At 39.7% G+C, this 12,643-nt stretch overlaps 1 protein-coding gene across 1 annotated transcript; it reads right to left on the bottom strand.

Moving 5' to 3' along the window:
* Window positions 1-6,150: 6,150 nt before the first annotated feature.
* LOC124484495 (regulator of G-protein signaling 3-like) lies at window positions 6,151-9,645 on the bottom strand. The gene is made up of 4 exons (XM_047045421.1): window positions 9,551-9,645; window positions 8,268-8,329; window positions 6,629-6,795; window positions 6,151-6,351 (listed from the first exon to the last, which is right to left on the bottom strand). The coding sequence occupies exons 1-4, from the start codon at window positions 9,640-9,642 to the stop codon at window positions 6,151-6,153; spliced, it is 522 nt and encodes a 173-aa protein (XP_046901377.1). The 5' UTR covers window positions 9,643-9,645.
* Between the last annotated feature and the right edge of the window lie 2,998 nt (window positions 9,646-12,643).

Below are 12,643 nucleotides of genomic sequence, written 5' to 3'. Positions count from 1 at the left end.
ATTTATGTTGATTTTCTATCAATGTTGAACTGATGAGAATAAGAAAATGAGAATATACGTGGTAAATCATCGTCTTCCCGTTGGGTCAGTGTTACAGGGACGTCTGGTTAAGCACCAAGTCACACTAAGCCTGACAGTTAGTCTGACCCTGACCAGACTAGTTTCGTAGCCTAAGTTGATATAGTAACCGAGTTAGAACTACGTTGAGCTAGCTTTATGGAACCTAATGAACAAGAAATGAGTCAGACTAACTGACACAAGTCTGGCTTATTCGGTAAACTCGCTTTATGGACCAGGCCTCTGGACTCTTTGCTTGTGGCGTTTCTGCAGCTGCCTTGCAGTAAAGCTATAGACAGTTAGCCTAGCTATCCCCAGAAGTTCACGAGATGCGAATTGAATGTTCTTCTACTGGTAGTCATGCGTGTTTTCATGATATTAGTGACGTCAGTAACGTCGGTGACTGTGACTAGCAAGTAGCCAACGTTGGCTTCACTTTTCGCCACAAAAACGTAAATTAAACTTAAACCATGCAGCGGAACGTAAATAAAAATACAACCAACGCAATCGCTAACAAGACGAACCTCTAGACACCAAAGTTGTCTATGTAGTCCAAATATTGAGGGATCCTTAGGGGCGCAAAAATAAACAATAAGAAATTAATATATATGTGAGAAAACAAAGGTTGTGCTCCAGCCGAAGGCAAGCACACCCAATAAAAATATACATATGTGAGGGAACAATGGTTGTGCTCGCCGAAGGCGTGAGCACACCCAATAAGCAAAGGTATAAACACTTAACTTGCTTTGCCTCTTTGCGGCTTGGCCACCAATAATAATAAGAAAAGGTAGAAACGCTTAAGGTGGCTTCGCCTCTTCGCGGCATGTCCACCAATCATCTTCTTCTCCAATTGGAGTCTATGGCTGCCCCTCCAACCGTATGGTAAAACGATGTGAAATTTGGCACACTCTTTGATGACAGTCCCCACTTTGTTTTCACCAAATTTCATGTCTCCCATTCGAGCACTCTAGCGCTACCAACGGGTCAAAGTTGGACTTGTGTTTACACACGTAACTTTTGAACCGTATGACCGATTTCCCAAAATGAAGTACCGTTGGATTGCATTGATCGAGACGAGTTCAACAGACCCTATGGAGTCAATTTCCGGTTATATGGATTTTCGGCAATTTCTGGTTTTATCAAAAACCTTTGAAAGCCCTCTCCTCCTAGAAATTCTTGTCAAATATTCTTCAACATCACCAGAAATGATCTTCAGACAAAGCCTCACAAAAGTTAATCGAAAATAATTTTGATCCTCACACCCGTTTGTCCGGTACAGCCAATCAAATTCATCAGAAAAGCCGCCAAACAGGAAGTGAAGTCATATCTCAGCGAATCATTGAGATATCAACACCAAAGTTGCTATGTCACGTGGAAGACACTACAACATGTTAACATGTGCAAAGGCAACATATTTCCAAAAATGATTGTTATAAAGCAAATCTAATTCATTGTTAACGCTAAAATAATGCTTTACACATACGCTGGTCAAAAACCGATAATATAATTCAATCACAAGAACACATGAAGACTCTTGACAATGTTAAGTCCATACATATGAGAACAAGTTGACTGTAAGATGAAAAGTAGATTTTTTGTGAATATTTGAAACATGCATGCTTGGCTAACTGCTAGGAATATTTACAATGTAACATCTCCTTTGCTCCTCAGCGCGTGCACTCCACATTGTCACACACTCAGCCTTTCCCTTGACACATGCACAAGGTTGGTGAGACGCACACACAACATTTCAGGAAAGTGTGGGCTGACCAAGCCTCCACTCATTCCTTGGCTTGAAGCAGAGGAACGTATGGTAGTTCCATGGGAGTTTGACTACCATACACAACATGGGCCACTTTAGACAGAAGGTGGCACTACTTGCCCATTTTCAAAGTGATACCATTTGCATTTGCCTGACGTTGTCATACTCATAATTCTAGTTAGAATATGAGTCTGATCACTGTCCGTTGGGCTGTGAGTATGGGGCGTGTTTCAACCGAGCTCTAAAAACAAATGCCTCTTCGCTCAATTGGATAGACCTACAACCAACCAGAGCAACGTAGTATGTTGTTTGTTGAAAACAAATTCAACCCAAGCGCTCTTTGGTGAAGTGGTTGATTACGTTACTGTTGATCATTTGTCCATCATCGTATAAAGCCCGCCCTGACAATTTCATTGGTCCGAACAGCTCCTGTTCGGGTATAGTTTTTCCGCAACCAAACTACTCCAGACCCAACTTCCCGACCAAATTTGTTTGTGGGTGGGGCTAAGTTGGGCTGGCGCCAGGCTACATTTGCATCCCATTTGTCCCAAAATTCAAAATTGAAATTCAAAATCGGCAACAAAACAGGAAGTTGGGTCATATCTCAGCAAATCTTTGAGACAGCAACACCAAACTTCGTATCTCACAAGGAAGACCATACAACATGTCGCACTTGTTCCGTGAGTACAACGGTACTTAGGAATGGTTTGCTGAACCCAATGCTAGTTTCCTCAAGGAAACTAGCATTCCTCAATCCATAGTTTACTCTCGCAATCGAATGGGAAGCAGTCGGCTATCAACTGGTCGATCGTGATTATTGACCAACAGTGCAATCAGATTACATTGGTCTGTAACGCAGTAATTTAACGCATTACTGTTGATAACTTCAGTAATCGCATTACAGTTACTAATACAAAAATGTATTGAGTTACTTGCGTTACTTGCATTACTGCAATCTGTATATTGGGAGGAGAAAACAAAAAACTAGCTCAAACTTAGCTTTACAGTATGTGTGTTTGCGTAACACTCGTCACTTGAATTAGCCCCAGAGTTCAGGAGGCGAAACAAGAATGGCAGAGCCGCTTAGGACATCTTTTGAGGGATGGAGGTATGCACATTACTTCGTATTAGTTGTGCGAAAGGACAAAAAAGTAACTGTACAATGATCACTGTGCCTACGCCAAAAACACCTCTCCACCGCTGCGAACACAACATCTAATCTGTCAAAGCATCTTAAACGGCAACATGCCAACCTCAAGACTAGTAGCTAAAGACCCCCGGACCCTGAGTGACGCTGATGCAGATAAAAGGTTGCCGTTGCCATAGTTGTCTACACCAGCCAAGCAGCCACGACTTGACTTTCAACAGCAGGTTACCAAGTGCATCTCAGGTGATGTTACGGAGTAATCCAAAAGTAATGTGACTAGTAGTGTAACTAGTTACTTTCAGCAGTGAGTAGTCTTGTAAGTAAAGCATTACTTTAAAAAAAGTAACTAGTTATGTGTAATCTATTACCTTTTTTGAGTAACTACCCCAACACTGTTGACCAATCAGACAGAACAAACGTCTCACTGAAGAACAACACAAACAACATATATTGTTTAACCAGTGAGTTGATTTTATTTTTCTTCGGTAATGACATCATATGTACTCTATTTCATTTGTGCTTGCTATCTTAATGCTTTTGAATTGTAAACAGAGCAAATGCATTTTATAAAACGAATTACAAGCAATGAATGAACCAGGAGAGAATGGTCCTTCCCCTCTTCATTTCAATATATTTTTTCTATGTTTTGTACTATCTTAAAGAATCATATACTTCCTTAAGTCCCGATAGCTGCCTGCTACTTGAGTCACACAGTCAGAATTATTTGCTAAAATGTTTCTATCTAACTCTTATTTATTTAACTTAAAACTGTAGTTCAACATTACAACTGAACTGTTTTTGAAACACAAACTCTTAACAAATAAAGGTAATATGGTGCTCAAGCCATTAGTCATGTGCAAACAAATGAAATAAATTATCTAAATAAATAATAATTTGAACAAGTGAAGCATTCTCTTCATATTGTATATACCATGAAATTAACAACCTGTCAAAATAATTGCTTAAGTTTACTAATCGTTTGCAGGTTTGAAACTGAAACAATTTATAATCATTGTATTAGTAAAAAAACACACTGAAAACAGACAAAACAATATACGGCAACCTTATGTCCTGAGAATGCAGGTTATGCCACATACAGTCAAGGGATGAACAAAAATGAAATCCTCAAGTAAACAGAATTCCAACATTTCTTCTCTTTCTCTGTGTACAGTGTTTGGAGACAGCAAATCTTTGTTATTTTGAAAATCCTGTTAGATATACACCATTTGAATTTGCAATTTTTGATCTTTTGTTGGTACATTTCTATTCTCAATTTTTTTCAGTCTGTCTTTTTATCTGCTGTTTATTTTTTTTACCATATCCTTTGGATCAATACAACCACATCCAGGGGCCTGTTCCCTAAAGGCCGCTCAAACAAGTTGGACTTAAAGTCCCAAACCAGACTTGAATTAGCTTAACAAGTCAAGCAGGGCTTAAGCGGTTCCATAAAGGCCAATTTCAGCTCACGCAGTCCTCCTAATTAAAGTCAGATTTAAGTTGTCAAGCTAATTGCGCGTGCACACAATTCTTAAGCAGCCAGAAAGGTAAAACATGGATCATACAATACGGCAAAAGCAATGCACACGGCCACGTGACTTCTTCCAGAAAGAACGTTCCCTTTAAGCCTTGTATTATAACAGCTCCCTCATCCATCGCTTCATCAAATTGAAACGACACGTCATGATTGACGTGTACGATAGGCTACGTAGGTGGAGGTCCTTTTTTAGACCTTTGCTTCGTTGATTAAAAAACAGACACCCCCTAAATAATGTCAATACATTTTTTGACATTGTTTTAAATAGATAGCCTACTATTAATCAATACATTACCCAGTAGCCTAACTTTTTAAAATGGTTGTGTCGGGAAAATGGAGATGTAGCCTATGGATTTTGGTTTGTTTTGCAATTGTATACTACTGTTAACAACTATATAGCTATGATAATTATACTAGGATAATTTAGATTGAGATAGGCCTATCCCTGATGTCTAAACATTTGAAATCACAAACTAAGCTAGCCATAGGCTACGTTTAACGTGGCGTGTATCATATCATTGTTCATCATCGTTTATTGCATTAGGCTAAATGTTGTAGCCTATGTAGGCTATTTAAGTTGATTTTCTATCAATGTTGAACATATTGAACTGATGAGAATAACAAAATGAGAATATCCGTGGTAAATCCTCGTTTTCCCGTTAGGTCAATGTTACAGGAAGGTCTGGTTAAGCACCAAGTCACGCTAAGCCTGACAGTTATCCTGCCCCGGACCAGACTAGTTTCGCAGCCTAAGTTGCCATAGTAACCGAGTTTGAACTACGTTGAGCTAGCTTTATGGAACAGAATGAACTATAAATGAGTCCGACTAACTTACATAAGTCTGGCTTATTTGGTAAACTTTGTTTATGGAACAGGCCTCTGGGCTTCTATTAATTAGCTACAGTGGTTCTCCTGTTCTCTTGCCAGTCAGTTGTGATGGTACTGAGTAGGCAGGTATTGAGACATGGAGAAACAAGAACTATGACTTCTGTGTTGTTTTGTAGGGTGATAATTGGTTCCAAAGAAAGAGATAGCTAAAGCATTGTATATTTAAGACATTGTGAAAGACAGAAGTTAACAAAGTTGACAGTAGACACAATAGTACCTGACTGTCTATGCAAGTACCCCCGTCTCTTTCCAACTGGTCAGGGACACCTTACAGTGAATATGAAACGCTTCCAAAGTGAAATTGCTCACTTGCGACAGAGTCCAATGACAGTCATTAAGAAAGCATCCCTTTTCCTGCACGAGTACTCGAACAGCTACAGTGATATTACTTTGTATTTACATTTAGTTATTTAGCAGACGCTCTTATCCAGCGCTCTTATCCAGAGCGACTTACAGTAAGTACAGGGACATTCCCCCAAGGCAAGTAGGGTGAAGTGCCTTGCCCAAGGACACAACATCAATTGGCTGACTCCCAGTCCTCCTGCATGTCAGTCCTCCTTATTCCTCCATCCCATTATTATGTGAACCGCTCTCCCTCTCAGTGTCACAGTCCCGAATATGACAAAATAAAAGATGATACGACAACAGAAACACAAAAAAACACAAGCATGCGCAAACTGAAAGTCAACCTTCCTCTCCCTTTGCTTTGGAGTTTGCCTGTCTTCTCTCTTTCTCGTTGATGTAAATGATTTGTCTATATGTCTACGATGAAGAGGAGGTGGATGTTGAACTGTTTTTTTTTTGATTGACTAAGTCTATATAGAGTTCAGAACGGAGGAAGCGAGGGTAGGAGTCCTTCTCCATCAGCCCGTATATCCTCCGCTGTGCCAGATCAAAGCAGGAGCGTGTCACATTCTGCAGGTTCTCTTTGGTATGCTCTCTGGTGCACGAATCTAAGTTCACCTGCGAAAGGGAAGGAGGGGATGGTGAAAGAAAGAAACTGTTTAATTGGAATTAGTCCCAAGTCAGGGTAATTGTTTCAGAGCTTTTGACTTGGGGCTGGTTGGCCCTGGCAGAAGTCATCCAATTAGGTCACTTCTACATCAGCTTCCTGAAGTATCTTATGTTGATAGCCATTACACATTCATCACTACAATACTACATCACTCGCCGGAACAAAGTAACGATTTGCTTCAGTCCTTGATTTTATGTCAGGAACAAGTTTATTACCCATACTTACCTCTTTACATGACTGGATAGCAATATATTCTGCAAATATTTTCTTGGATTTTGACACCATCTTGGATTGTAACTTGATTTTCTTGTAATCCTCACATGCCAACCAGAATTCCAGGTTCTCCTCACTGAACTCTGTGCGCAGAAAAGCTCTGAATGCTGCCAGACCATCTGAATTACCAGAAAGAGAGGAAAATAAATAAATAAACACAGTAAGCTCTAAAGCACGTGTCAAACTCAAGGCCCGCGGGCCAAATGTGGCCCCCCACGTCGTTTTATGCGAGAGATTAAATAGTGTATTGAAATAAGTCACAATGCATTTTGATTATGTTACGGCAAAGTGACCACACCCCGCCTCTAGAAAGCAGTGTTTAAAGCTAAAGTTCCAAGTTTAACTGAGGGTGAAGGCAAGCAGGGACCAAATTGCTTTGCTTGCATCTTTCTCCGCCGCCATTACGGAACTACAACTCAAACTAACGCACAACTTCAATGTCATCGTTCTCAGCCACTCCCTCTGTTCGCTGATTTTCCGGTAGAAAGTTAACCTGAGACATATGACTTACGTGCCGAATTCCCAGACCTAGTACAGAAGCAAAATGACAATTGAGTGGAAGTACGTGGGAGGGCAGAGCCAGGCTAATGCTCCCTCCCTCACCCATGAAAAAGGAAACACTCTGCATTTGATATTTTTCATGTGACCTCAGGTGCGTTTAGTGTAACCTCCACAACGTTTTACAGAGTAGCAGAGCAGGTTATTGGATTGTTAGGGGAAGCTGTTGGAAGGAATGTAGCAGCATTCCTTCAGCAGCGTTTTAAAATACATATCGAAATAGCACAGAGAATTTTCTATGTAAACATTCCATTCAAGTTAACTTAGTCAACTAAAAATGTCTGAACATTTTCATTAATTGAATACAAATAATGTAAATAATTAATAGTGTTTGGTTTGTTTTCCTTAATGGTAAGTGTAGAAATGTAGTATATTTTCCCCCAAAATTACTATATACTGTATAATTAGCATAGCCATAGTTTTTTTGTTCCCCACTCAAAATCAAATAGGTAGTAGCTTATTGCTACTGCCGGGGCAGCAATACATTGGTGTGGCAATATTTTTACGTTGTATATTTCTATCACTTTCAAGATATGAAATTAAATTAAGGCATTTTGTATAGAATAAGAAATGTATCTTATTTTGAACAAAAAACAATGTGGGTGCAAACAAGGACAAGAAATATCTTAATTTGCAGATACTCCTTTACCTCTGCGTTTCCAAAATGTGGCTCATTGGCAGATAAAAAGAAAGATAGAAAAATACTTCTATGTCAGGGCATTGACATTGGTGGGCCTAGACTCAACATCATCAGGGAAAAGACTCAATTTCGGCTCTCAAAATCATGAATTATTCTTTCATTCAAATATAACAACATTCTGTGGACTCCTCCCCTATAAATAACCTCTCTGTGTTTCTCTTTCTCTCAAATGCAAATACTTTCTATTAAGTGGAACTATACGGGTAGAACTGGCCATTCACTGCAGAGCTGACTTAAAGACACACACATTTGACAAATAAGTTATGCACGTTCAATTCGACATGAGAATTACGGCATGCATACCAAACGGTTAGAGTTGGTAAAACAACTCACATTTATGTATCAGGAGCTTGTCCAGGGACTCCCCCCATTTGAGAGCCTCTTCTGGCGTAGGCCTGCAAATAAAAGCAGAGAGGTTCTTTAGCAAGCCCATGTCTACCAGGTATCTCATAGGGTGACCCATCTGAGCTGAGATCGACTGGGCTGGTCTCAGGAGGAACAAGAGAGAGAAGAGAGGGGATGGTTTTTCTAGTATTCCTGTATATATATCTATTATGGTTCTCCTTCCCTTTCTTGCTGTCTGGCTTTATTTTTCAAATGTTTGTTTGCACCTTAGTGTATCTTTGTATGTGAGCAATTGTGGTGCCATGTGTAAGTGTGCCAGTGTGAGTATGTCTGACTGCCTTAATAGAGCTACTAGCTCTTATACTGCTTCTCACGGCAGCTCATTGGGCAAGGAGGCGAGGGGGTTGAAAGAGCCAATGGGGAGGGGTGTTTAATTGAGGCACCACTCACTCTACCTATTTCTCTGCCTATATAACCTCTAAGCCTCTGTGTTTCCTATTCTTAGATAGTTCAGGGAAAAATCACACACTCTACCTATCTATCATATCTGGGAGCCTTTTTGAGGAATTAAAGGATTTATCTGTACCAAACGATCTTTCTGATTAAAGCTTACAGCAAATTATGATGTTTTACAAGTAAAAAGTACAAATATAACACAATCTATTATAATGTGATATGAATGTGAACAAAGGCTGAAATGTAATTGTATTCAAGTTAAGTGTGTAAATGCTGTTAAGATGGATGTACATATCACCCAGCAAATGTTCTTTTCCTATGTTTTTCTCTGGCTCTCCTTCTGTTTCTACAATAATGTAGATTGTGTTGCTCTCAGCTTCACTGAGCTATGGACCACATGCTAATATTACTGTATATAGCTTTTATAATCTATAGATAACCTACTGTTTGTATAAAACTCCATCCTGTTTATCAGACAAGATGGCTAATCTGTAAATGATCCCAATGTAACTCAACATTAAGACAAAACTAAACGTTTGAACAATTTAACTCCTTTAACAGTACATTTCATACGCTAACTAGATTTAGCTGGAATGGACTGATGGTGATTAGTCCAGTAATCCAGTCATATCCAATCACAGTTTCACCTTCTTCACTTCCTTCCTTTACTTTATTTCCCACTTTTCAAGCATCTCTCTCTCTTCCTCTGCTACACCCACACATCTGTTTCTGCCAAATCGTTAGCTGGGTTGAGATCCAGGAAGTGGACAAGCAAATATATATACACAAACACACCATCTCTTGCAGACACTTACTTTACTGACTTCATGGATTTGTCCAACTTTCCAGCTGAATTGCTTGCTGGAGATTCATTTCTCCTCCTCAGGAAAGCAAGCCGGTTCTTCATGTCTTTGGCCCTGAGAGAGGGAGGGACAGAGAAAGAAAACTGTAATGTGGAGGGGAAAAAAATAGGTGGAAAAAAAAGGAGCAAGAAAGACAAGAGATAAAGAGAACCATGGATGAATCGATAGCATAAGTATAGCATAAGAGATCAATAGAAAGAGAATGGGAAGGGAAAAATTAAACTATGGTGCTTGATTATCCCCAAAATAACCCCAAACAATTCAATCCAGATGAGAAGAAACACTTAAGTTTGAAGATTACTCCAATGCTCCAAATCAAATCCATATAAAAATCCAGAAAAGACAGGAGAAAAGCAGAATGATTGCCAGGTACAATACATTTTAAACGTTAGCAGGATATTTGAGAGCGAAGAGGTAAATTCTTTCCAGTAGGAGGGTTGTAACTGACGAGTTTTCCCTCTTAGTTGTTTAAGCTGTTATAACTCTTTCTCCTTTCTGTCTATCCCTGACAGGTTTCTAGGCAATGAGTGAGCGTTGCAGAGGAGGAGAAGGAGGAGAGTCTACAGTCCTCTGTGCGCTCACGCCACTCTCAAGATACCCTGGAGAGGGAGAGGGGAAATGTAGTGGGCGCTAACCCAGGGCCAATGCCCATGGGATGGGACATTGGGCACAGCATCACCCATCTTCAGTACCCCCCCCCCCCACACACACACACACACACACACTCCCCACCGATCCACATATACACCACTCATTCCTCCCCAAAGGATATATGCCAACCCTAGTCCTCGAATTCTATTGTGTAATCCATGATAGCATCCACATTATATTACATTTAGTCATTTAGCAGACGCTGTTATTGCTATCTACAATAGCATTACCTAGCTCCACCCAACCTCGTTGGGATCTGACTTCAAGACACCTATTTCGAGGTTTAATTTCCATTGAGCCTTCTGCCTGCTAATAAGCGCAGCTACTGTATTGAATACTCATAATCACTGCTGTCACCTGTTACAAAACATAAGCACACGCTTAGCAGCCAAATAAAGATCCAAGGTAACATTTTTGAATGAACATCCAGCATCATTCACACAGACACACAAACAAATGGATTACAAGTATGCAAAAAGACAGAAATACATGTCACATGGCAAGCAGTGGGAAAACAAAGGTCACATAAGATATGAAGGGTATAGGCAGAATATGGCACACTATACTGAATGGCTTATGATCATATAAATAGAAAATGTAAAGATATACCACAGTAATAATCGGACTGAAACAACGGTTATCAGGGGCAATCTAAAGCTGAGTAGTTTCTTCAAATAAAGAGGGGCACATAGGGTGTGCATGTGTGCATATGTTGGTATGTGTGAAAGTGTAAAAAATACCTCTCTCAAGCAGATCAATTAAATGAGATGGGAAGATACCGATGAGGCGAGAAAAGGTAGGACATCCAATAAAAGACGGGGGGGAGGGCTTTTTTGTCATGCTTTCTCCAACAGTTTTTCTGTCACTCTTTCTCCACTCACGTTGATCTCTAGCAGGATGGTGTGAGTCCTCCGGCCAGGGACGAAGGATAGAGATAAACAACCCTAGATAAATATCTGTGTACAACACAAGATATTAATGGCAGAAGCAAAACAAAGTAAGGAATTCATATCAATCATATAAATAATTTGGTACCTCAATTTGACCACATCAGTCAGCAATACTCACATATGAGAGATTCAGTTTGATCTCATACAAAAACATATGTGCAGTGAAAGATATTAGTCATTTGAAATATAATAAATATAAAAATATTTATGGTCAAAATATTATGAATTTTATGCACATTATCTATTTCTTGCTGTGTAGCTAAAAAAACACTTCCTTTTCAGTAATCCTGTCATTGGCCCATTTCTTGACAGTCTGAAACCATCATTACCCAAATTTGAAAGGCCATACATTCCTAACAACGTTACAGTCTGTATTTTATTGCTCTCATTTTTGTTTATAGATGACATAATTTGGCTTTGAGGGTTGCACAATACAAAAAACACGAGACTTCAACAAGAAGTCCACATTTGCAGTTTGTCGTATTACCAGACTTGGTAGCCACCTGTTTGTTTACTACACCATTTTGCACCGAACATTGCATATTATAATTAATTTCTTCATTGGAAGTTGCTCCCTCGCCATGGCTATCGCCGCCACTGTTTTCGGCAATAAAACTAATTTTCCACGGTTAACATTAGCTACTCCACTTGAGGTGCTCAGTGGAAAAACATTTGAAAGGCCAGTGAAAAGGTGTTTACATTTACATTTAGTCATTTAGCAGACACTCTTATCCAGAGCGACTTACAGTAAGTACAGGGACATCCCCCCAAGGCAAGTAGGGTGAAGTGCCTTGCCCAAGACACAACCTCAGCGAAATAAGACACTGAACTGCGTTGGGTTGTATGTGTGGAAACCATGAGACAACTCAATGTATTTGACGAGTCTAAAAACAATAGTTAGAAAAAGTTAAGATAGAATAGTCCACACTGACACCATGTGGGGGATTTTAAGTACCGCATGTGAAGGGCTGCTCCATTGTCAGCAAATTCATGTAAATTAATTCAACAACTGAAGAAGTTGATTATTTTGAGCTTGGTATAAAATCATGGCATGCTTAGTATTGATATGTAGATTACATTTGATCACATACAAAAAAACTGACATTTTACCAATCTTCAGTGATGTCCAGCCTACAAGAAGAAATTACCACTTAAACAATGGGGCCACAGCTAACCCAGTGGACGGAGTGAGGAAGGGAGAGGTAACCTGATAGTGGTAATTTTCAAAGTATGAGGTAGTCTGATCTAGTCTAATGGCATTGCCTGTCACCATCACATCTGACTTGAATGCTTGCATGTTTGAGTGTAAGTGTATACATCTCCTTCCTTACATGCCTGTAAGTCTGAAAATGTTAAACGTGTGTATGAGGGTATTTAGCACCTCAATTATCTCAGGGAGGTATTCCCATGTTGCCTGGTTCACATTACTGACAGTAATAGCTGG

This window comes from Hypomesus transpacificus, chromosome 22, assembly GCF_021917145.1.
Source record: "Hypomesus transpacificus isolate Combined female chromosome 22, fHypTra1, whole genome shotgun sequence".
Taxonomy (NCBI): domain Eukaryota; kingdom Metazoa; phylum Chordata; class Actinopteri; order Osmeriformes; family Osmeridae; genus Hypomesus; species Hypomesus transpacificus.
The sequence above is the reverse complement of the archived record's forward strand: the minus strand, read 5'-3'. Positions and strand labels throughout refer to the sequence as shown.